Raw genomic sequence first — 27,250 nt, forward strand, 5'->3', positions numbered from 1 at the left:
AAACAACTTATATAAATTAAAACATGTAAAATAATATCAGATATTTTCTTATATGCTCATATGTAGTAATAGCGTAAAAACAAGTATCAAAATGATAAACACTAAATTTACTATAATAAGTCTTAAAAAATATAAGAGTAGGCTCTGCCTTAGGGGCACAGGAAACAAACAGATAAATGTGATTTGTTATCATCTAGTATTAGAGCCACCAGCTTTTCTCAGACTATCCATGGTGCTTGTTCTTTGCTTTACCAACAGAAGCTTTCAAAGTTGCCTAAGTCTCCTTTGTTTAAAGTGTGACTTTTGGCTTCTCCTTGATTCCCTGTCACAGAATGAGTGAGGATATCTGAGTCTTCAGTCAACTGGAAGAAGTTTTTTTTACAAAAACAAAACTTCTCTTATTAATGTGGAGTTTCAAATAGCACCTTGGGGATACTCTACAAATCCCAACCCTATTTTCACTCATTTATATTTTTATTAATTCCACTCATCTGTCAAACATTTTTTGAGAGTCTGTTATAGCTAAGTATTGGGAATACAAAGATGACTAAGAAATGGTCCTTGCCCTTAAGGAGCTCACAGTCTCTAAAAGCATACACAGATAATTATAACATATTTTTTTTTTAGTTTGTGCTTTAGAGGATGATAAAGAGGAATTCATTAAAATATTTTTAATTTTTTTCTTTCAAAGTAAATCAAAGGTTATCTCTTGTAGAAAGACCATCATTTGCATTTATAGATCAGTGTCACATTTTTTTCTTTTATCTCAAATTCATGACAACTAAGGTTAATATTTGTATTTCCAGCCCAGACCAGTTTTTTAGCTTCAAATTATGTAGCCAATTTTCTACTGTATATTTCTTCTTGAAAATTTAAATTTAACACATCTGAAATGGAAACCCTGATTTTCTTTCCCAGATGTTCTACGCTTAAATTCTTTCCCATCTCAGTAAATGGGAGCTCTGTCGTTCTAGGCGCTCAGGTCACAACCTTGAAATCAACCTTGATTCCTCACTATGGGACATAGTTTCCATTTGTCCCTCTCTATGCCTTCTGAACTTGCTCTACGTTCTGAGATCCCAACTCTTATTAACTGCATGAGGGAGTTCCCTTCCTCTTTGACTTCTAGTTGGGTTCAACCAATGAGAGGCACTGAGGAGAGTTGGGGAGAGTTAAGGTTGATGTGCTCTCCCTCTCGTCAGCTCTTTCCTGTCCAGATTGCTGTAGGATGGTTTTGACCCTTTCATGACTCTCTCCATACAACTACACTCTCTAGGTTCCAGGAACCAAATCTCCTCTTACCCTTCAGGCCTAGGTATGAAAACAGCTTTATTCTATAACTAGCTCCTGGATACATCACTATCCCTTGTTGTTTTCCTTAAACCTTGTAGTATATCTTTGTAAATAGTTTATTTAACTCTCCTCAAATTGTCCACTTTAAACATGCCATTGGCATTACTTTGGTCCAAGGCAGCAATCTCTTGTATGGAACACTGTGACAGCCTCTTAGCTGATATACTTGCTTTCTCCCTTGTCTCCATTGTCTGTTTTCCACACAGAAGTTAGACTGACCCTTTCAAAATATAAGTAAAATCACATCACTTCTTTGCTCTAAAACCCTTCAATGGATCCCTATATTCAAATTGAGTTTTAAAATGAGTAAAGACCAAATCCCTATGTTAGCTCAAAAGGTCCTATAAGATGGATATGGCCCCCTCTTTCTTTTTTAACTTCATTTTCTGTTACTCTTTTAAAGGAAAACTATGTCTCTACTCAAAACATTTCTGACACCAAAAATGTGAATTCTTCATACCAAACAATTCTTCAATTCCTAATGGGCACCACGTGGGTGTTTTACAATTTAATTCAATTCTGACACTAACTACCCAGAGTTAGCACAGACCCCTCTGCCCCCACCCCCCACAGGTCAAAGGCTTAACCCACAAGGCTACCCTTCACTTTAGACACCAATTGCAAGTTCTGGGTCCCCATGTTACCCACACTTCTGTCCAACTTAGTTACAAATCGAGGGTTCCCAAGACCCCCTCCTCAGGTTTGATTATTTGCTATAATGGCTCACAACTCAGGGAAGCACTTTACTTACTATTATTGATGTATTATAAAAGATATAAAGGAACAGCAGATAAAGAGGCACATGGGGCAAGGTCTGGAAGGTCCTTAGAGCAAGAGCTTCTGTCCCTGTGGAATTTGGGGTGCTCCACCTTCCTGCCACAAGAATGCATTCACCAACACTGAAGCTTTCTGTCCCTTTATTTGGGGCTTTTATGGAGGTTCCATTACATAGATGTGCTTGTTTAAATCATTGGCCATTGGTAATTAACTCAATCCCAGCCTCTCTCTCCTCTCCAGTGGTCAGAGATAGGGCTGAACTTTCCATTTCTCTAATCACCTGATTAGTCCCTTCGGTAAGTAGCCCCCATCCTGAAGCTATGTAGGGGTCCATCAAGAATCACTTCATTAATATAAACTCCAGTATGGTTGAAATGGGCTTAATATGAATAATAAAAGATGCTCCTTTCATTCTTATCATTCAGAAAATTACAAAGGTTTTTGAAGCCCTATGCCAGGAACTGGAGATGAAGACCAAATATATATTTATTATATCAAAATATCACCTCTCCCCTTTGCTCTTTTTGCTTTTGGTATGTTTACCTACTGGTGTTCCTCAAACGGACACCCACCTCATGACCTTTGCATTTGTTGTTTATTCTTCTTGGAATGCACTACTCCTAAATGCTCTCATGGATCATTTTTTTAGCTCCTTCGAGTTCCTGCTTAATTGTTATTCTCAGGAAGACTTACCTTGGCCATCCTATTTAAAATTGGAAACTGTTCCATCTACTTAGCTTATTTTTTCTATAACATTTACTACTACATCTTAATATATGTATATTTTTTTATTTTGTTATTTCTTTAATTTATTGTCTGAGTTCAAGTACTAGAAGATAGGTTGCATGAAAACAGCATGTGTGGGTTCGCTGCATGACCCAAGATAAATAATAAATATTTATCGAATGAGTGTTTGAATGAATGTAGTGAATTAAGAGATATACAAGAAGCCTGTGAGTGTCATAGAAGGTTATTTGGAAAAGCTGCTTTTATTCTTCTGTCTTCTCACCTGGCTTCACTCTGCTATTATACTACTGCTTCTGAATAGGAGTTCTGGTTAGTTTATGCCTCAAGACCACAGGTCTGTTGGCTGACATATGCCAATAGGCAGATCTAGATTTTAAAAATCAGATATATAAAAAGTTTATCTTTTAACTAAACTTCACCAATATAGGACTCAAGTAGACAAGAACATAGTTTTGTTTTGTTTTTTTTCATTGAGAAAGACAATAGTTCTAGAGTGTATTTTGCTTCCTAATATGATTATCCTTAATGTGTATATTGGTCATATAACCTAGACTGGATAATTTTTTCAAATAAATCTTTATAATAAATGGATTTGCAACACCAAAAACCTTATCGTGCAATGTAATAATTTTATTCTTTAATAGAAAGAACTATGAGATAGACATTACTTTTTTCATAAATAACAATTAAACTGAGAGAGATTATCAGTATCATCTGATAAGCAGTTTTATCATACTTCATATACAAGATTTTATACTTTTTTTCCTTAAACATGCTAGGAAGCCTCAATTAAGAATTGGAAGCCTCAATTAAGACACCAAAATTTAAATCAGATATTAAATTTCAGTTAATATTAAATTAACTATAAACTATAAGAAATCTTAGAAGCTCTCTCTTGTATTTTTCATTTCTAATTTATCGAAATTTTTAAAAAAGGATAGTTTCTAATATCAATAAAAATAGCTAGACAAGAAGATAGAAACTTCTTTTGTACATTTGTGGACTATTAATTTATAAATTTTTCTAATTGAATCTGATCAAACCCTTGTGATTTATTTTAGGTTTGTCAGTGGATTTTGAAAGACACATTGATTATTTTCAAGACAAAGAAAGTTATTTATTGAGCTTCTAGTATGTCAAGCATTTTGCTAGATATTTTTATCTTTGTTTATGTATTTATTTTTTTTACAATGGTTTTATTGAGATATAATTCATATACCATGAAATTTACCCATTTAAAGAGTACAATTCTGTGGGATTTTTCTTAGTATATTCACAGAGTTGTGTAACTATCACCACAATCAATTTTAGAATATTTCATCACCCCCCAAAAAATTCCTACCCTTTAGCAATCACCTTCCATTTCCCTCTCAAATTTCCTATACTTAAGCAACCAATAATTTACTTTCTATCTCTACAGATTTGCCTATTCTGTAAATTTCATGTAAATGGAATGTTGTATCTGTGTGTGTAGCTTCTTTCACTGAGAACAATGTTTTCAAGGTTCATCAGTGTTGTAGTATGTATCAGCATTTCATTACTTTTGATTGCCAAATAATATTCTACTATATGGATATATACCACATTTATCCCTTCATCAGTTGATGGACATGGGCTGTTTCCATTTTTTGGCTATTATGAATAACATTGCTATTAACATTGTGTAGATTTGGGTATAGATATGTTCTCATTCCTCTTTGGTGTATATACCCAGGAGTAGATGTCATATAGGAACTCTGCATTTAACCTTTTGAAGAAGTGACAAACTGTTTTCAAAGCATGCCCCAAGTGCATTCTTACCAGCAGTGTAAAAAAGTTCTAATTTCTTCACCTCTTCCCTCTTTTGTTTAACAATACCGAATAATATTTATTTAACAATATTTAACAACGGTTCTGATAGATATTTTAAACCTTATTTTATATGTGGAGAAAGAAAGGCTCAGAAAAATCATAAATCATTCGTCCAAAGCCACAAAGCTAGAAAGTGTGAGAGCTGGTTTTCAAACTCAGTTCTAATTTAAAACCTTTACTTTTCTTTCATTCTAAAATTTTATTTATTTTTCCTAAAATTATTTTGAGGATTGTTTACATTTAGTACATATTTGAGTGTCTACCATGTCTTAGGAACTGGGGAAGCAGTTTGCTTATAGGCTAGTGAGATTAGTGGCTCAGAACTGCTTATATATAGGTTGGCGATTTTAGGTCTCTTTTAATGCTCTTAAAAATTAACGAGGACCCAAAGAGTTTTTCTTTATGTGATTTTTGTTTTTGATGTGTTTAGTATTAGAAATTAAGATCAAGGAAATTAAAAAATATTATTTATTAATTCATTAAAACAACACTAAACTTATTACTCATTAAATAACAGTTTACAAAAATAATTATAATGTCTAAAAATATAATTTAATATGAAGGGTGGCATTATTTTACTTTCTCGCAAATTTCTTTAATGTCAGGCTTAATAGAGGGTTGTTAAATTGGTCTGCTTCTGCATTCAATCTACTGCAATATGAAATACTCAAAGCAGTTTAGGAACGAAGTATTTTAATAACCTTTTCAGATAATTGTAGATATTCTCTTTCTTTTTGCACTAGAGTTTAAAGAAGTATAAAGGTTAATTATAATTTGCAATTTCAAACAGTGAATTTTTTATATTTTATTACGTTATTTTAAATTTCATTGGTCTAATGCATTTTGAATAGATCTTTTACCAGTGTATGATTTTTATGACATCATATATTGGTCATTTGGAAAATGTTGGATCCCTAAGCTATATGGAGCTTCCAAATGTTGACAGACTTCATGATACAATATCAAGAAATCACATTTATTAATATCATATTTGTTAATTTGAAAGCACAAATTTTATTATTGAAAACAAATACAATCAGTTGTTTTCCTTAAAGTGAAAGTCTCAATTCATATCATTTTCGAGAAAATGTCTTTTAAAAGTCCAAGTTTGAATAACCATTCTTTTACCTGTCAGTCATTCTTTCAAATAAAAATGAGGTTCTATGAAAAAAGTGGTTGCTTTGGATCTCAAAAATTACACAAGAGCTTTTTTCAAGAAAACCATTGTATTTTGGTATGTAGCAGAAATACTTTACATGTACTTCCTATTTGATACACATTATTTTATAATGTATATTCTAAGTTGAGATTTAATAAAATTAATGTTTTTTTACTGTTTTATCAAGAATCAAAAATGAAACTGACATTTAAAAAAATACATATGCATGGTTGCAAAGACATCAGTGACCACTAAGTACAGCTCAGTGTTACTCTCTTCATTCATGCTAAGGCCACTAGCATTTTACTTATCATTGCTTTTGCACCATTAGAGTAAGTGTCAATACAGTGAAAAAGGCACCAAAGATCATAATAATATTGTAAACATAGTTTTATGCATACAATTTAGGTGTTTGAATGTATTATATACATACCCTAATGGACTCCAAAATTCTTTTTGGAAAGTTTAAGAGTTGAGTGTATGAAAGTCAAGCGATAGATGTGTATGTAATGGTAGTGAAGGGAATAAATGTTCCATTCCCAGAAAGTTAAATATTTATTATTTTTTAAATCTTTGCTTATTATACAGTGTACATTCAATTATGTAAAACATTAATTTAGAAGGAACCTAATTTCTTTAAATTTTTTTTTTGCCTCAAATTCTATTCCTTTAATTTTCTTTAATAAGTAACCTTTAGTTGGAAATTTGTTTTTTATGTTGGAAAGAAATAACTTATAAATTTCTTTTTTATTTTGGAAAGAAATAACTTATAGTTATTTAAGCTTGAGCAAGAGATATTATATTCTTAAAAATTCCAAAAATTGTAGAGTATCACTTATCAATGTACACTATTGTACAGTATCAATATAGATATAGAAAAAGAATAACGTAAAATTTTCTTTATTCTGCCTTTGCTAGCCTACTTTAAAACTCAAATTTTACAATAAAATTTTATGCAACTTGCTTTTTTTTTAAACTTAAGATAGACATCTCATTTTGGGGGGTAAAATTTTTTATCTGTTTTGTTTACTAATCTCCAGAATTCAGAATATCTTAAAGGCTGACTGTGTTATATCTGAGGCTATTAATGAAGAATAATTTCTCCATTCCTCTATTGATAAGCATTGGTTTATTCCTAGTTTCTCACTTTTAAGGTAATATGACAGTAGAAAAGATGGGTGGGAGAATGTTTTAGGCAATGTGAATAGTATGGGTGAGACCCAGAAATAAGAGAGAGAAATTACTTTATCTGGGTAATTTCATGTTTTTAGTGATAATAGGGTGTGCGCGTATGGGTACATTTGTAGTTGGGGTGGGTAGCTGTTAAAGTTGGACAGCAAAAGTGAGAGATGAGGCTAGATGGGCAAGCAAAGGCAAAGTCATGAGGAGATATGCAAGCCATTTAAAAAGTCTGAAGGTCATTACTGGAGAGTCATTGAGGGGTTCAACCAGGGGAGTGACATGATCAAGTGTACCATGCCTGAGTTTCCACCCTTCAGGAGGATGGAATAAAGTGACCTTTTATAGTCAATGAAAGTGTCTGTCATTTTAGAACTTTATTAAACATTTGGAATAAAAATCACAATATTTCTGTATCATGTAACTTTTGTTCTTCATTGTTAGGGTAGATTCCGAAATGAATTTTAACATAGACATTATATGACCACAATGGCAAATATTTATTGAATGTTTACTATGTGAAAGCACTGTTCTAAGTGCTTCACATGTTTAACTTGTATTGACTCACTTGATCTGTACAACACCCTGTGACTATTCGAATCAATAAGATCAAAGTTACAGCCCTAGAAGTGTTAGAACTGAGACTGAAAACCAGGCAGTCTGGCTCCAGAGCCCATGCTCTTAAACACTTCACCATACTGTTTCTTCAATCTGATTATTATTAAAATATGCAAAGAAGACTTAATGAACTAACAAGTAAAGCTGTGATAATTCAAAAAATTAAAAACTTTATCTCCTTATTTATAAAATATGTAGTTTTAATTTATGCATTCTGCTTTTATTCCAGTAGTGTTTTCTTTTGTAGATATAAAGAGATAAAAATATATTTTTTGAATTAGTGAGTTTGCTGGCCAAACTGACCTTAATTATAATGTCACATATTGTAAAAGAAAACAATTTTTTGTAAATTCAGTGAAGTTTAATCTCAAAATTAACTAAAAATTACATCTGAAAAGTTAATGCTGAGTTGTATATTAATATATAATGTTAACCTAATGAGTATGTGTGTGTGTGTATATATACATATATATGTATAATGTATGTATTATAATATGTATTATATGTATAATGTATGTATAATGAGTATATATGTATATATATATGTATAATGTATGTATTATAATATGTATTATAATATGTATGATGTATGTATAATGAGTATGTGTGTGTGTGTATATACATATATACATATACATTATACATATATATGCACGATGTGTTTACATTCATAGTTCTTGGTAACAAATAATTTTTTCTCAGGAACTAAGGTAATTGTCTTTATAGATACAAAGAAGATTGAATGATTTTCATAAAAATTTAAAATCGCAGAAAATCTACACTCAAGAACATTTCTAATATTATAACCCATAACTAGAGTATCCTTATAGATTATTTAGTCCAATACCTTTATTTCACAAGTGTGGAAATGGAGACCAAGAGAACTATTTGGTGGCAAAACTGAAATTAGAACCCAGATCTTCTGACTTATATTCCAGTTACTTTCACAATACAATTTCATAGATAATAAAATATTTTTATGTACTCTAATAGCTCTTATTAAACACCTTACAAATTATAAGATAAGCATCATACTATTTTTGAGTCTTATTTTTTTGTCTATTTCTGTCATTCTCTGTATACTAACAAACAGCAAACCCTTACTAAATATATACTTATGTGATTTATCTGGTTTCATCTTGAGCATTTTGTCTGTTAAATCTTTATAACTTTATGCATTTCTGTTCAGCACTCCCAAAATATCACTTTTTCTTTATCACTTTTTTGTTGTTTTTATGACACCTTGCTTCTTGAGGAACTTAGACTAGCATTCTTCATTTAGTTCTTGCTCTCATTTAAAGAAATTAAGATTTGGAGACTCGCTCAGGTACTCAGGTTTTCAAATATATGGAACAGTGAAATGCATAGATTCTTGTGGTCCGCAGTGATTCAGTTGTTAAATTTGATCAATGGAGGGCACTGAAATCTTTCAAAGTCCGTATGTAACTGTTTTTCCTATAAAACATCCTGATTTGCCATTTCTGAAAAATTTTCATTTCAGCTATGATTAATTTTTCTAAACCAGCACATATGAAAACTCATATGCTAAAGTTCCAGAGTGAAAGTATTAATATCATTATCCACGTTATGTTTCCTAAAATATTTTCTTATTGATTGCTTCTTTCATTTGACTGACATTTCATTGTTAGATTACATGATAGACTTGAGGAATTGAAAATATGCTAAAATAAATAATCGATATTGCTTCTTAAGTGGATTGAGGAAAATGATTACTGAAATAAACTTTCTTCTAAAAGATTTAAAGTAGATGATTTCACTTGATTTTTGAGGCAGCATGTTACAGTAGAGTTTTTAACTGAGAATCAGGACTTCTAGATTCTAGTCCTAACTCTGCCACTAATAGTTATAATTATATGACATGAGGCATGTCACTTTCCTCTTCTAGCTTTCAGCTTCCTGATTTGGAAAACTTGGGAGCTCAATGATTTCTTTTATTCTTTACAACATTGATTTTTCTGAGTCTGTGATTGTTTAAATAACTAAACTTTTAAAAATGACATTTCAAGTTATTTTTAATAGATAGGAGACTTTTTGAAAAAATCACTTTTAGATGTGATTAATGATGGTAGAACTAGTGATGATGGAAAATAATAGGGAACAAATAAGTTGAGTTGATTGGGAAAAGTGCTCAAGATGTTTTTCTTTCTTTTGTAATTTCTTTTTCCCCTTAAAAAGCTCAGCTATGCAGTGAGCTTTGTATCAACTGTTTGTTTTATATTCAGATTGGGAAATACTGTTGGGGCTATATACATGTACATATCACACACACACACACACACACACACACACACACACACACACACACACACACATCTTCTCTCTTTCTCTTTTTCCAGTTCTCTGGTGTACGGGGTCAATTTGGGACGTAAGGCTGGGCAAAATAAGCACATTGTTACTTTGATGTTAAGGAGACCTGTGAAACTTCAAGATAAGAAAATTTATTCTCACAATATCAGTCTAGAAGAATAAGCTATTTTCAAGTGGAAAGGGAAATAGGTTTGAAGTTAGGGTTTAAGTTCTAGCTATGTGATTTTAGGGTAAATCTTGTGTCCTTTCTGTGTCCTTTTCTTCTTTGGTAAATTGGTGATGGTGTTTAACAATAGCTACCTTACTTACAAGGTGCTTTTAAGTCTCAAGAAACCTAATGTAGCCATAAGAAAAGATGAAATACTGCCATTTGCGACAACATGGATGGATCTTGAGATTATCATGCTAAGTGAAATAAGTCAGAAAAAGTTGAGAACCATATGATTTCACTCATATATAAGGTCTAAAACTGAAAACAACAAACAATACAGAGACTCTGGGACAAGGATAGCAGTTTAGTGGTTACCAGAGGGAAGGGGGTTAGGGAGGGAGGTAAATAGGGTAAAGAGGGTGAAATATATGGCGATGGAAGGAAATTTAACATTGAGTGGTAAAAATACAGTGCAATATATATATATATGACGTATTATTGAATTGTTCACTTGGAATGTACATAATTTTATTAACCAATGTCGCCCCACTAATATTTAATTAAAAAAACCCCTAATGTATGTGAAAGCACTTTCTAGTACTTTTTTGGTTGTTTTAATTATTATATTTGGCTTATTTTCATGCACAGATTAGCTGCAACAATCTTATCCTCTATGTCTCCTCATGTTATACAAACTAAATATTTAATAACTTTATAAACAAATTTTGACATAGCTTTTAGGCTAAGACTATTTATTATGGTAGATTTTTATCACTGCACTAAATCAAATAGAAATAAGGTTAAAATGAGTAGCCTCTTACTGAATAATTTCTGTGTATTTTTATCTTGGTAGAGTTACTAATCCGGTAGAATTTCTACCATAGTTTTTATTTTGTAATGTTAATGAAATGAATGATAGTAATAATAATATCACCTCACCCTCGCTGATGATTTCTGCCTTATATATCTTGGGTTTCCAGAGAAAATTCTTCTTGGCTCTTTCCACGAGATCTAAGCTGCTCTTGATTATTCATTCGAACAAATGGAGAGAACAAAAGAGTTTATGTAGTTAACTTTTGATTGCGACTGCTCTCAGTTGCACAGATAATTCCAAACAGCAGCTACTTCAGATGTTTATATTTAGCTCGTGAGTGGGTTTAAATGTTTACATTTGAATATAACCATGTCTGATAATTCAGGAACTCACTTGTCTTTGGTTTGCTGCAGTGATAATTAAAACTTGCAAGTGTTTTGCCTGAATCCAAAGTATATTTTGTTACCTAGAATACATTGGCCAAAAACTCTAACTTGTGAGTTTTCTTGGGAGAGTTTTGTTTGTTTTCTTCATGTCTTTCCCCACAGAATAATAATATATGCTTCACTTACTTTTGCCCCTTCTTTTCTACTCCGAATTGGCTAATCCACTCTTTGGTTAGAGAAAGATGTTGGAAAACTAAATTTTTATACAAATGTCAACAGTTGTTTAACTGAATTTGGTTCTAAATTCACACCAAATCTCTATTTAGTTGTTTTGGATTATAGTTATTTAATCACTTGCCTTTGGGTCTATGCAGTCCTGAAAATTCTTAGTTGATGCTTGCCTTAGTATTTTAGATTTCTTTCCTTTTAAAAAAACTTAAAACCTATTTCTATTGGCTTCGATGTAGCTTTACTACTATGAACTAACACTGATACAACATAACTCAGGTATCCCCATAAAGCGGTGCCTGAAAAGCTCCAGGAATAGCAGAACCTCTTTACCTAAATCACATTTAATAGGTTTTTTTTTTTGTATTTTAGTATTTGCTTGCTTTCACAGTGCCTTTTTATTGTCACTAGGTTTAGATTCTTGAATTTTTTATTTACAGGTAGTTGTTAGTAGTTAACTATATCTTGTTAAATATTTTTATTTATTAAATTAGGCAAGGAATAGTATTTCATTGTAGAACTTTTCAATTCCATTTTTTAAAAAGCTGTGCTTGGTAATTTCTGGTTAGAACTGCCTATGAAGAAGCTTGAAAATATATTTTAGGATTCAAATGTAGCTCAGTTTTGGAGGTATCGGTGATTTCCTTTCATGCTCTTATTAATATAATTTGGGAATTATTTGGTTTTCTATATTAATAAGAAATTGAATAAACAGTGTTGCTGGTAATTTTATAGAAACTTAACCATAAAGTCTCTGGAATAATTATAGGCATGTAGATTTTCTTACACTGTCTTGTAGAACTGGGAGTAATATGTTTCCAATGTAATATATTCTAAGGTATTGACTCTGTGGCTTTTGTTGAATATAATCTTGGCTAGGTTTCCAAAAATTTGGTTGAATTTTCTACTTAAAGTGAGAAATTTTTACTTTTACTTTTTATTTTTTGCTAGACGGGATTTTCCATTAGTCTTCCTTTATAATAATTTTCATTATTTCTTCATTATGTATAACCTAAGGCTTAGAATCTTCAGAAGCAAATATAAGTTTGATTTATGTGTTTGTCATATGAAAGACAAACATGTATTTAATATCAACATTAAAATTCATGATATAATATAATATTTAGATATCTTAATATTCTCACTTTTTACATGGGCATTTTTGTGTTATTTAAGTTAATTACTAAGTAAAATTATAAGTTCATCTCTTCTAAAATGGGAAAAATTAACATGACCTTAATATTCTCTTAATTGGGAATTACACTTCATAGAAAGTGGATGGACTATTTTTCTGAATGTTAAGTTAAAAATTTCTCTTCAAAATACTTGGCAAATAGGAGTCTTTGTACAAGCTTCAAAAAGCCATGATTACATTGTTAGGTATATTTTAAATAATAGGTCTATTATATATGTATGTGTTTATTACACACACACATATATATATTTGTTTATTATGAGTTTCTACATGTTTTCAATAGAATCGAGCCTAATTGTATTGAATTGTGTCATCTATATTTCAGGCTTACCAACAACATAAAATTCGTATCATGGAAATTTTATTAAGTGTATTTATCAACTATAGGGTTCGGTTTTTATGTTATCTGTCAGAAACTGACATTAAGTGAGAATAAACTATGATTAGGATACTCATGTCCTGGTTTACCTGGTTTATACCTGTGTCCTTTATGTGCTAATTTACAGGGCTTCCTTTCATTTAAGAAATGAATTTCTTAATTCTAATTTCACAATTTCTAATTAGAATAATGAATCATATGAACGAATTTACATAATAGTTTTTCTTTCAACAGGTATTTATTGAGGACCTACTATGTGTCTGGAATTGTTATAGGTACTGGGGAAATAGCTAATAGTAAATATATTAAAAGATGAATCAATTTAATTGACATATCAAGTAAATCAGAAGATTTTTATCTGTTACTGTTGCCAAAAAAGTTTTCAGGTAAATTGTCTTTGTCATGAAATATAACAACAACAAAAGAAATGTCATCGGTGCATGAGAATTGAGTACTGCTGGAATCACAGTACATTAAATATTTAGACAGAAAGGAACCTGTCAACATTTTTGAAGGAGATTAAGAGAGATGCTATAGATGTGTTAATAAGATGGTAAGAATGCATTGTTTTTATAGTCAGTGAGCACTTAAAATTTTTTTCTTTGTTTAACACTTGTAGGTGTAATAGAAACAAGCTGCAAATATCCATTTAACTTAATTAAAATTGTTTTTGACAAGTTGTAGAGCAGAAATCTCAAGTGAGGTTGCTTGTAGCTTGTAAAAGCTTATTCAGTAAACTTATTATTTTCTTAAACAAACTATAGAAAGTGAATCAGCTAAACAAAGTCTTCTTGGCCAGTGGAGGTATACCAAATATAGAGTGACAAAATGAGGTAGGAGGCATAGATTTAAAAATGTTGGGAGACACTTATCTAGATCACTCTTTAGGAACACAGTCGTTTTCCCAGCTTTTAAAATTCAACTGAAGAATGTATTTTTTTTTCTTTTCATCTGAAGTATACTTAAAAAAAAAAAAAAATCCTCCTTAAAGAGCTTTGATGGCATAAGGAGAGGTGAATGAGTTAGCCAATCAACTATAACTTCTTTGGCAGTTATTTCTGTGGGCAATTAAGAATTAGAGCTTGTCTCTGATTACAGTGTCTTGGCATATAATTCGATTTTATTGGAAGAAGGTAATGTTAGAAAGGGTTAATATAATAATATACATTTCTTTGAAATGTTTCCTGTATAATTGCTTAGTCCATATAATTTATATTGTTCTTTAATTGATTCTGCCTTCCAAATTGTAGTTTGTGTTCATAGAGCTGCTTGTTTGAATTGTTTTTCATACAATTCAAAGATGAATTTCTAGGTATAACATTTTCTAAGCAGAGAATTTTCAAATCTGTTTAAGTATGTCACCTTAGCCATTAGACTTCATTTACTCTTTACAGAATCTTAAATAATATTAAATTGTAATTGTCCGAAATATAAATTAGTTTGCCTTTTACTACCACCATGTCTACCAACAAGGTATTTAACTTTTAAAAAAGTATAGAGGGTCTTCATGAAGACTATGGATGAAGTTATTGTCTTAAAGTGGTTATAATGCCCGCCTCACATAACACCAAAACATTTGTGTTTTTTTCTGACCCAGAAACATTGCTGGAAAGAGTCTGGGCTTGCTTGGTGATCAGACCATATGGCTTAGAATTATGACTCTATTGATTATAAGTTATGTTATCTTGAACATATTTTTAACCTTCTTCAACCTCCTTTTCTTAAGTTTGTTAAAATAGATAAAAATGCTAAGTACTAACCCTAACACAAAGAAAGTATTTGGAACATCATATGTGCTCAAAAAATGTTTGTTGAATCTGAATCTACATTTCTTTAGTTATCCAAATTTTATTATTTTTCTCCATCTTTTTATTGGATTTGATTTCCTACTGCTTACACAGTAGCAAAGGTGACCATTAGTTAAGTTCAGTTGGTTACAATGGTTACCAAACTGGAGGCAACTCAGATATGACTGAAATGCTGCTGAAATTCAGAGCAATTCCTTCTGGTTTGTTAATTGCTATGGCTCCCTATCTCCCAACTATTCTGGGAACTACTGATTTAGAGTTGGTTATTAGTTCCTTTCAACTTTACTGAACACAAAATAAGTGGTAGGCACTGTAGTTACATCTGTGCTTTGTCATAGAGATGCATGTGACATAAACCCCACCCTTAATGAGCTAACAGGTAACAAGTTTTATTGTGGCCTATCATTTGCTCTTCCTCCCCATTAATTTTCTCTGTACGTTTATGAGTAGCAGTAAGATTCTTATCTAATTCACACTGACTCTTTAAACCTGGGTGTGGGGAGCTAAGAGTCCAGCAGGGAGGATGTGCTTGAGATCCATGTTTGCAGAACTTCCTGCCTCTGTGATTCTTCTGAGACCACTGTTATAATCATCTTTTATAAGCGAAGATCTTTTTAAATATCCCTCTTAAATGCAACTATTGTAATTATCTTCTTATTACTTTTTAGGCATTTGCTTCTTGAAAAGGTGGTGTCCAGCACAGCTGTGGTTATCTTTCAGTACTACCACATTGATTGTAGGTGGCATTCTATCTTTTTTGACACTCAAATAGTAACATATTTCCCCCATCTTGCCCCATCACATATACAGCTTTTGCCTTCAAGTTAAAAAATTTAATTAAAAATCCTTAAAAATTTTATTAAAAATCGTTATTCATTTGACAATTGTAAAACCATGAACAATTTAAAGTTATAATAGAAACTGAGTTTTATAAACTTCTTTAAAAATTCCATTGTAACCTATGATATTGTTTAAAGTGATCCTGTTTTAAATCCTTGAATCATGCTTTTGTCTGCATTTGTAAGATAATGTCCCAGTATGAGAATAGGGTACCCTATTTATGACTAAACTAATTTTTGCATATAGGCTGAATGAATGTACATTTTGTTTTAAAAGAAAAAGGCTAGAAATGTTTTTAAAATATTTTGTTCATGTTTTATCTTAGCGTATTCAAAATCATCTTGTGATGGGAGACTTGATCATTTCTGGACTCAGGCTTTAATTTGGCTGTCTGTCTGTTATCTGTTTCTCTTTTCTCCTTCCTTCCTTCCTTCCTTCCTTCCTTCCTTCCTTCCTTCCTTCCTTCCTTCCTTCCTTCCTTCCTTCCTTCCTTCCCTTCTTTCTTTTCTTTCTTCTTTTCTTTCTTTCTTTCTTTCTTCTTTCTTTCTTTCTTTCTTTCTTTCTTTCTTTCTTTCTTTCTTTCTTTTCTTTCTTTTCTTTCTCTCTCTCTCTCTCTCTCTCTCTCTCTCTCTCTCTCTCTCTCTCTCTCTCTCTCTCTCTTTCTTCTCATTCCTTAATATTTATGCCTTGAATATTGTGAATTCTACATGGGAAACATTAGATAACCTTCAGAAAAGCTTTCTGAACATAACGTATTTCTGTTATGTTATGATGATAGCACTTATTGTATCCAGAAATCATTGTTAAAGTGAAAATTGAGAATGGAAAGAATATGCTATTTATCTAGCTGTATTCAACTATGAAAGAACAATAAAAAAATAGCAATTTTAGAATCATTATGAAATTTCCATTTCCATTTTCTCTACAGACTCATAGTCTGAGTTTGTGATAGGTAGAATCTGTATTACTGGCCTGTTATCTGGTCAGAAACTCAGTACTATAAATTGTAAACTATCTATGATTATGTAAAAACATAAACAATCTCCCTTAATTGTTGTTCAATTTTGTTTTAACTTAAAATTTTTAGCACACCTTCCCATCAAAGTCCTAGCATTGACAATAGCCAGACCCACTGGGATGTCCTGATACCTACAAACAATACAGAAGAAAAGGTGGCTTGGACTGAGCTATCTAGATTGCTGATCAAGTAATTGGGGACAGCGATGCATTGCATGATGCCAGGCCTGGAATAGGGGATTTATAAAGGAGACAAAAAGAACACTAAAAGTCAGTGGACCAGCAAAATCAGTCTGTTGGGGAAAGCCCAAATTTCAGTATTTGATAGTCTAGATCCACATACTAGGTCCAACGGAGTTTTAAACATAGGAATCCAGGTAGGGGATTCTCATCACCAGAAGTTTAGAATTTGAAGGAAATAAGATCAGAGAGAAAGAGAGAGTGAGCATGAGGAGAGATTAAAGTAATTGTGAAAAATGACTACAAAGAAGGTAGATAATTTGTGACTTAGACTGAAAGGTCAGTAGGGCTTTCGGGGAGTGGGTTGAGCTGTCTTAAAGAGCAAAGGGCATCATAGATACTTCTCTAGGTAAATTCTTTCATTTTAGTAAGGACCTCAGGAAACATTGTATTGAAAAAATAAATAAATAAATAAGTAAGTAAGTAAGTAAATAAATAAATAAATAGATTATAAGAATTTCAGCTACTTTGTCTGTTGGGTGAAGTAGTTTTAAGAACGTGGGTCATTTAGAAATCTTATTCTCAATTTATCAGAGTAGTTAAAGGGACAGAATTTGTGGCCAAACTGTCTGGTTTTGAATCTTAGATATATGATTAATAGCTTAAGACTTAGGCAAACTGCTTGACCTTTTTATACCTCAGTTTCTTCATCTTTAAAATGGGGATAACAATACGACCTACTGCATAGGATGATTGTGAGGAATAAATGAGCTCTTCCTAGCACAAAGTAATTGTTATGTAAGTTTAATCAACTATAATTATTGTACAATGAGGTATATTGGGCTATGGCAAGGATTCCCCTATTTACACTATGCTAGTTGTAAGTACACCCTAAAAATGGGCAAGTTATATGGTGTGTTTGTTCAGGGAACTGTTGTAAGCCTTAGTTGTATCTGGCAGGTTCCTCACATTTTGCTAGGCATACTTCCTAGATTTCTCCAGGTAACTTCCTCTTGGCTAGCACCCAACCATCTTAGTTTGTAGGCATACTGCACCCCAAAGCAGCAGTACACTTAATGTGTGCAAATATTTGACTGTATTTCTCAGCCTTTTATGGGTGTCATAAATATTGGATCTGGAATGTTTGGGAGTTCTGTAGTCGGCAAGATTTTTATATTTGGGCTCAGAACCAGGAGGCCACATACTCTTTGGGGAGAGACTTGGGGGATAAACATAACAGAAGATCTTGACTGCCAGGCTGGGTGCTAATTTCCTGAGTAACTCCAGGCATATCACTTTTTTACATCCATAAGAGGTCAAAGTTCAGTTTACTCACCTCTTTGGTTGTCTGATTGATTGCCTAGCCAAGCTTTTAAACTTTATATTTTGTTAACAAAGACTTAAGAGAAGTTATGATTTTCTGAGCCTTATACGGCATTAAAATTCTAGGTCTTAGAGCATTGCTCTTAACTTTTAGAAATGCCCTGCTATGTATTCTAAATGAGGTGAGGGAAGATACCTCTCTCTTAGACTTAGAGACATCCTTGTATTAAGAATCGGAAGACCTAAATTCAAATCCAATCAAATGCTCTGACTTGGTTAAGTTTCTTTACTTCTCTATAGCTTACTTTTTTATCTGTGAATTGAAAAAAACAATGCAACGTTCAGGAGGAAGATTAAATAAGATAACACGTAAAATCTTTTGAGACAATGTCTTGTTTAGATGAGATCTATTTTTCTTAATCCTACCTTTCCTATCTCCTAATTGTGATGGAGCTTATGAAGAAATATTCAGTCCTGTAATACTTAGTGGCAATATTGAAACCAGTAGCTTTGGGTTTTTGTTTGTTTGTTTGTTTGTTTGTTTTTCCCAAAGGGCCAAAGAATTCCTTATTTCTGAAAAGCCAGACATTACTATTTTTATGTGTAAATTATGGAGATATAACCATTAGCCAATTATCATCCATAAAAAACAGTAATGTAAAGGCAGCCTGTCTTATATTGAAGAAGGGATATTTCAGGATACTTTCATTTCCAGATTCCAAAAGGATGGGCTAATAAAGCTGGGCTAAAGGCCCAGCTGTGAGGTTAGGAGCCTAGATGGCAGAATTCCATGGATTGTTCTTGCTCTTTGGGGATCTGCAACATCAATAGACCTCAGTTGATCCATAAATTGACTTTCTTTTGCAGCTAGAAAGAGGGGAAGCTGAAGGAGGGGTAAGTGTGTCTGTAATAGACAAGAGAGTGTGGTCTTAATTTAAGGAGTTCCTGGGTGTCCTTGTCTTATTTGTACACAGTAGATTTTAATGACATTTTAAATGAGAGTTGTTTACATTTTAAGAAGGAAATTCTCATACATTTGGTGAAAAAACAAAAACCAAAAACAATCCATGAGCCACATTTCCTGTGTAGTGGTCCCTAAGTGAATCCTAAGAGCACAATTACTGCATTTATTAAACTTTTTATTTACTAAGGAATGGACAGTAGCATATGGGAGCAATGACAATAGCTGACTGATGAGAAAACAAAGAAATTCCAGTGTTTTGCTGTTTTGAAAAAAGTCATTCAGAATTTAGTCATATTGGTTCAGCTGTTGTAACCAAAGACTGATAAGATAATAGAGGTCTTTGTGGTGGTTTTGTACTGACATCCTTTATCTTTATGATGCACTGGGGCCCTTTAGAGTGGAAAGCTTTTTAAACTGCTGTTGGATTCAGAACTCAAATTAGCTGCTGGTACACTGGGACAGGGGTTCCTTCTCAGCCAGTCACCACAAAGTAACTTTCATCAGGGGACCTTCTAATAGATGGTTAGTTTCTTCAGCTTACCCTATTTATTTTTTTGTTGACTTTTTGCTGCCCTATTTTGTGACATTTAAAAGAAGGCTATATCAAAAAAGGCCAGTGCTAAATGATGGACGGAGCTTGTGAAGTAGAGACATCACAGCCCATCTGATGTGTGAGGAGGCTGCAGTGTGACACATAGCAGTTTAACCAGGTTACCTCTGGGCAGAAAAGATCAAATGCAGCTTTCTTTTATGACCAGCATTGTATTTTGGCTTTCTTCTCAAACAATGTCTATTAAAAACAATTAGAACTGACCAGAGGATTGACTCTTGAGAGGTTTTTTTTTTTCAACTTGATTTAAAATCTTTCTGGATTGTTGGCTGTGTTCTTTGGTTAATGCTGCTGTGGAATTATTGTTAAGTGCTTTAATCTTTCTAGGATTGATGTGGAAAAGTCTTCATCAGAACTCCATTCCAGCGCCACTGCCACCCGCCCCATTGTTCCAAACAAACACAGATGCCTAGTTAACCGGGTTTCTTGTAATTTCATTTTTAAGTCCTATTAAGTTTATTCTAGTAGTGTATGATCCAATAAAAGGAATGGTTAGGTGGAAGTCTTACTTTAAATTCCCTAGGACACATTTCTAGATAATGCCACTTGCTGATATTAGTTTTTTTGGCTGAGTAAACATCGTGTTTTAACACCATTACCCTTCATTTTATAAAAATGAAGAGATGAAAAGCATGCAGAGAAATTCACAAAATTTAATTTAGCTATCCTTGTGCATGCCCTCTCTTGCCCCTTTCTCTCTCCTCTCCCACCCTCTCTTCCTTACTCTAACTCTTTCTGTCTCTCCGCTGCTGTGCTTGCTTCTGGGTTTTCTCATTAGAAAAAGTTAGTTATCACTACATAGCCGTGATCCACTTTCTGGGGACAGCTATAAAAAAGAATGACCTGTTTAAAATTTTTTAAATCGTAAAAGGCCTAGGTATACAAATATTGTAAAAGAAGTGAGGCAAATATCTATCTAGTAAATTGCTCTGCAAAGTGACTACCTTGTCCAGATGTCAAGTCTTCACTGACTTCCCAATGTCCAGTCTTTTTTCCAGCACCACTGATTGTAATTATAAATATTTTACATAGGCAAAATTAACTGGCAGGTTGCGGTGCTAACTTTTGTGTGCTGATGTTAAAAAAAAAAAAAGAATTTTAAATAGATTTTAAACTTGATCTTTAACTTTAATTTTTTATTCTATGTCTTGAAGGGATTTATCCTAATTATCTTATTTTACTTAAATTCTAATCAATTTTAAATTCTCTCTGTTGGCTTTGGGCCTATGAACACAGGTAGTTAGTTGTAGTTTGTAAAGTTTTTAAAAAATAGTCTATTTTAGCTAATTTTTTAAGTTCTTCAGATTATGACCAAAAAGGGCTGATTTTGAAACTTATAATGAAAGATGGTATTTGAAAACTTTTGATGAGGGAAATTGCTGCCATATTTACATTTTGAAAAGTGTTTCCTTATTTACCCACTATTGACTTCCTATTGAGACTCAAAATTTTAAGTACAACTGGTAAAGAATTCAATAGATCAAACTCAGTAAATCTGAAGTCACTGGAATAAAGGCCGCTAAGAAAAAAATGTGTCAATTTTAAAGGTCTTTCCTAACTGAAGACCATTTTGTGATAGAGCCAAAGGTTAATAAAATCAGTAGTGAATGTAGCAATTTTACAGATAAGCTATTCACAACAAGTGTAGTTACTTGAATAAAAAGCTAATTCAGTTCTAAAATGCCACATGCAGTAGCAGTGAATAGCTGCTTTTAGGTGCTTTCTGGAGGAGGATAAAATACAGAATCACGGCACTCTTCTCTTCCAGCGTCCCTGGCTGCCTGTAAATTGCTGTGAATGGGGCTGTGGGCTGACAGGCTCTATTAAGACAAACTGCCTTTCTCATCGGAGAGATAAAATAAATCAGGTGTTTAGTCAAATTAAAATACTTCAGCTGGAGCAGGCCCTGGGGAGCACTGATCCACCTGACTAATCTGAGAGAAACTCAAGACAGATGTGGTTTGGGGATAAAGACGACCCCATGGAAAAAAAAAAACAAAAAACTTGCTGCACCACTGTCTTTGGAGTTGGAGAATAGATACAGTTTATAGCAGAAAGTGTCAGGCGCACACTGTGTGTGATATTGGATAAAAGCAAGCACGCCGACTTGTAGAGAAGCTGTGTACAGAAGCTTTTTTTGTTGGTTCTCATTTTGCGGTTTATGAAACTACCTCTGTTTTTGTGTGGGAGAGACATTTCTGGCAATGCTTTTTAGAGAATTGTTTTCAGATAGCCTGAAGGATGTGAAACGGTGATGTTAGGCAGCTACTGATGACCTCTGCTGGCCTGGGCAGATCCTCAAGATCTGATCTTTTCTTCCAAGTTGATTTCATCAAACCTAAAAACATAATTTAAGACAAGATTTTCTACATAGAGTTAAGCTACCTCAGAAGAGCATTCTATATGGTCTGTCTTCCTTAACATAGCTTGATGGTATTTAGGTTGCTCTACTATGTCCCATAAATTGCTTCTTCGACAACTCTGACCGTCATAGTTCCTTTGCCACGGCAAAGTTCATATGCACTGAAACCCATATTTTTTGAGATGAAATAACTTGTGTTTGCAGGTTGGTTGGCCGGTGTGATTCAGACTTGATGTTATTTGTATTACAACAGTATAAACATTTGCTTTTAATTAAAACAGAAAATCCAGAATTACGAGTTTTAAATATCTGGGTTTAAACCACTATATGGGAACAAATAGAATGGGTACAGAACAGGAAAATGAACACACACACACACATAAATTAGTCTACACATTTAGAGAATATAAGCTATTATATGGTATAAATTGATTTCTCCTTAATTTGACCCTTCAGGAACTAATAGCTAAATATATATATAAATATATTATATTATATATATATAATATTATATATATAATATATATATTTATATATATATTTCATTCCAATCACATTTGTTATGCTGTTCATATCTATTCAGAAAATATATGTGTATTCCTCAAATTTAAGGAAAAGATAGCAACAATCTAACACCAGTGCCTAAATCCTCACTTTAAAAATATTGATATCTGGCTTGTTTTCTTTTTAAACATATATCTTTTAAGATCAATGAAAAACTTATTTATATGTCACTGAATTTTCATAATTAAACAATTTTAATGTCGTACTGATTTGTAAAAAGATTCAGCTAAATGGTGTTATTCTATAACTTCAGATATACATGTCTATTAACATTGAAAGCACCAATGCATTTATAGACTTGTTGGCTTCATCTTGAACAGAAGAGTCTAAGAAGTACTATATGTGTTAATCTCAGCTTTTCTTTTTCCTACACAGAGGACAAAGGGGAATATATTGATGTTCATTAAAAAGACATTGTTTAACCTGGGAGAAGAGAACATTTCTCAGTTTTTGCCAGGGAATCTAAATACCAGATCAAACTTTTGTATTGATCCTTGCCCCAAATTTCCCATGAATGCTTTTCTTTGTTAACAAAGAATTATGGTGCAGTAACTTTGCCAGTATCCAATAAGTTTTCTCATGACATACCTTATATAGATAGGAATAACAAGAAAATTACACATAGATCGGAATGTTGCAAAAAATATATGGAATAAAATGTGCACATATCCCATTTATCTATTCTCATAGCTTTCTAAACTGTTCTCCACACTATAGCCAGGATGAGCACATCATCCTTGCTTAAAATACTTTAGTGATCTTGGAATATTCTCATAAATAGGAGGTTCGTTTGTATTGTCTCTACGGAGCTGGAAGTTGTGACCTTTTTTACCTCTAGCCTCATCTGGGACTCTACTCCTCTTAATTTTCCCTGCTTAAGTTTTATTACATTCTTTCTCCTTCTGGAACACACTGAAACTCCCGCCCCCCCTCCCCCCACCCCAGAGGGCCTGGGCCTTCGCCTGCTTTATTTTCTCTTGAGAAGCTCCTTGACCACCCTCCAACTCTTTGCTTAGTTAACTCTATTCATCTTCCTGTTAATTTGTTACTTTTCAGCCATACCTTCCCTATACTTTGGCCTCCCAAACTTGGTTAAACACCTCTCCCCCATACCAAACATCTGTATTGTTTGTAAGTCTTATTTAGTCGTAGTTTATATTTATATGTGTGATTACTTAATTAAGGTGTCCCCCCACTATGGACTACAAATTGCATGAGAGTAGGGAACTCTCTGCTTTTTCTTTCCTTGGTATTGGTATCCTTAGTTCTTGATATAGTATCTGACATATAGGTGCCATTCAGGAAATTTTTAAATTAAAAATTAATTAAATGAGTAAAGAAATTAATTTCATATTTGTTTTATATCTTTATATGTAAATGTACATATTAGTTGAGTTTGTGGTACTTTAGAATAAATTTTATGATCCCCTCTGGGAACCTGCTTTTGTATTTTAATGCTTCCGGATGAAGAACTTCTTTCTTTTACTAAGCTGAAATTTCTATCGCTGAAATAGAAACTTTAAAAAAAAAAATCAATTTGAGTAGCTAGAAAGACAGCTGGTCACTATCCTTGATACAATATTTGTTCCCTTATCAGTGGAATACATTTTCCAACATCATCTCAACTGTCTGATTTTTCTTTTAATTTCAACTTTAGGCCATCATTCAGCTCAGTGAATCTTTAAGGGATATGAGATATTGACTGTTTGTTTAGGACTTGGATTGACATTGAGAATCTCAAGGAAGTCGTAAATGTTGTAGTTTCGCTGCTGACATCAGTCTTACCATGTGGGAATCAGGTACTAACAAGTGCCAGCCAGCATCCTCTGAAGGCTCCCTTTCTCCATGGGCCACTCAGAAAATACGGCCACTCCTAATTCAAATATTTTTATTTTATTTTATTTTATTTTTTTGCAACTAGTTAAAATATTTTTAGTTTCCCAGATTACCCTAGAGACTTCTTGTAAGAATGAAGATGGTTTCATAAGGAGATTGGAAGTCTCTTCTTCCCCACACACAGAAATCAACAATCTTTGTCCCCTTTGACAGCTGGTGGCATCTTTCTGAAAAGCTTTCAAATCATAGATCATTTCTTTATAATGAAACCTGCATGGCTCAAATACAGTGGGTTGAAATCCTTATCTTATGCTGTAGTAAAACGCTCTAATTTAGATTCACAAAAGATTCTGTACCCTTTACTTAGGAGAGCTGTGCAATTTGCCCACAAAAAGACTGTGCAGCACCATTAGTGCATACCATAAGTGTCTGCTGACATCATATTCATTAAACAGCACATCCTCATGCATAACCTTCTCAACCTCGAATGTGTTTTCCCTTTGAAGGATGACAAATGACAAAGGGTTGAGGGAGTCCCACAAGCAACATTGTTGCCTTTAAGGATGAACTTGGAACTTTAGCTTGATCTCCTCACAGGAAGGAAATAAAAAAATCAGATTCAACCCTTTCTTACCTGAGGCAAGGCAGTTTTATTTTCTCTATCCCTCTAGGACTCTTTCCATGGCCAAGAGAGTGACCCCTGACTTCTGAGCTACAGAAACAGATCGTTGCACAAGAAAAACATTTTATAAAGGCAATGATCAGAAAATTCCTTAAAATAACATTTATTAAGCACCTGTGTTGATCACTGAGCATAGAGGTGGCTAAAGAATATTACTACAACGCATGGTTTCTAATTTTTAGTACTAAATATCGTCGGTTTTGTTGCTTGATCAGATATTTCGGGGGAGGGGAGAGTGTGGTGAAAGGTATAGAAAAGGGGAAGTAGTTCTGCTTTTTGTCTTGTTTTGTTTTAAAGAGTGAGAGGGAAGAATGAGAATTTTATTGGGGACAATACTTTTTCTTGGCAAGGTTAATGACTAACCTAGCATTCATTCCATTCCTACTCTGTAGTGTTCCTGCACTCACAATGACCTCTGGTTATTGTCCTAGATCTTAAGTGTATTAAGGTAGTCGCTTTCTAAATCTGCCCCCCTCTCACCCTTTCCTCAGTTCATTCAGACTTTTTTCTAACTTGTGAGATATCTTCTTGCTTCCATTTTAGGTACACCTGAGAGCCTAGCAGAAAAAGAACGGCAGCTCTCTACCATGATTACCCAGCTGATCAGTTTACGGGAGCAGCTTCTGGCAGCGCATGATGAACAGAAAAAACTGGCAGCCTCTCAAATTGAGAAACAACGGCAGCAAATGGACCTTGCTCGCCAACAGCAAGAACAGGTGAGCCCTGCAAAAGGAGCTGACGAACTGGAGATGTGGAATGTGCCAAGCTCAGCGAGTAATCGCATTGATTGGTTTATTTGTCATGAGCATTCTTAAAAAAAGAAGGAAAGAAGCATTCTGGAAATCCAGAGTCTTTAAGTATACCGAGGGCATATGTAGAGGACAAAGGCATCATAGCAACTGGGCATAAAAGAAATAACATTGTTCCAGAACATTTGAATTTGATTAATTATTCAGGGGTACTTATTCATGAAGGCAGCTCATATATTCCCAATGTAACTTAACCACGAGTAAGTTGCTTCTCTCTAGGACTTACTCTTCCCATTCAGAAAATGAAGGTCTAGAAAAATGTTGAGGATTTTTCAGCCCACTGGTCCAGCGATTTTCCTTGACTTTAAACTAGGGTGACCATACATCTCAGTTTTCCCAAAATAGCCCTGGTTAATGTCTGTTTTCCAGAGTAAGTGTTAATTTTCCCCCACTCCATGTAAAATTGTCCTGGTTTTTAATTTTCCCCCACGCCTTGCAAAATTGTCCTGGTTTGGATGCTAAATTATATGGTCACTCTATTTATAGCATAGGTAAATCATCAAAAACAAATTAGCACATGGCTCCTATAAGAATTTGACTTCATTGATTTAGAAGTGAGAAAGAAGAAAAAATAACAAAATTTAAATGTATATCTTTTAAAAAATAAATCACCTTTCCAAATGTTTTTCCTGTCTCATAAGAGTACATTAAGCTAACAACAGCAATCCTATAGAGAAGTCCCTGATGCTTTAGATCAGACAGACCCAAATTAATGTGCAGTTTTTAGGAATCTGACATTATTACTGGAATTATCTTTTCAGTTAAATGTATTTTATAGGGGTATATAGAGCGATATATGCTCTGTTGATTTTAATGAGTTGTGACGTCTGGTATTTTATATGCTTGAATATTTGCCCACATGTAGGAATATGGACTCAGCCTCTAATGGAAAATAACATAAAGGAACACTGTAAAAAATCAGAAGTTAGAATGTCATTTAGCCATCCAGAGATGACACAGTAATTAACTATTGACACTTGTGAATAAGCTAGCACAAATTAATCTTGACACATTTGCAGACGAGTGATATCTTACAGTGAACACTTTGTAATTATATTTCAAAATGAAAATTAAATGACACTTAAAACTA

The 27,250-nt window shown here is 33.2% G+C and overlaps 1 protein-coding gene across 4 annotated transcripts in view; it reads left to right on the forward strand.

Annotated features, from left to right (window-relative positions):
* The window catches only part of SOX6 (SRY-box transcription factor 6), a 460,797-nt gene that overhangs the window by 247,990 nt on the left and 185,557 nt on the right, over positions 1–27,250 (forward strand). For all 4 annotated transcript variants that reach the window (XM_039851521.1, XM_039851522.1, XM_039851519.1 and 1 more), the window contains exon 5: positions 25,895–26,067. In XM_039851521.1, coding sequence (XP_039707455.1) covers positions 25,895–26,067 — 173 coding nt within the window. The remainder of the gene's footprint in view (positions 1–25,894; positions 26,068–27,250) is intronic.

Source organism: Pteropus medius, unplaced genomic scaffold (genome assembly GCF_902729225.1).
Source record: "Pteropus medius unplaced genomic scaffold, Ma_sr-lr_union100, whole genome shotgun sequence".
NCBI classification, from domain to species: Eukaryota; Metazoa; Chordata; class Mammalia; order Chiroptera; family Pteropodidae; genus Pteropus; species Pteropus medius.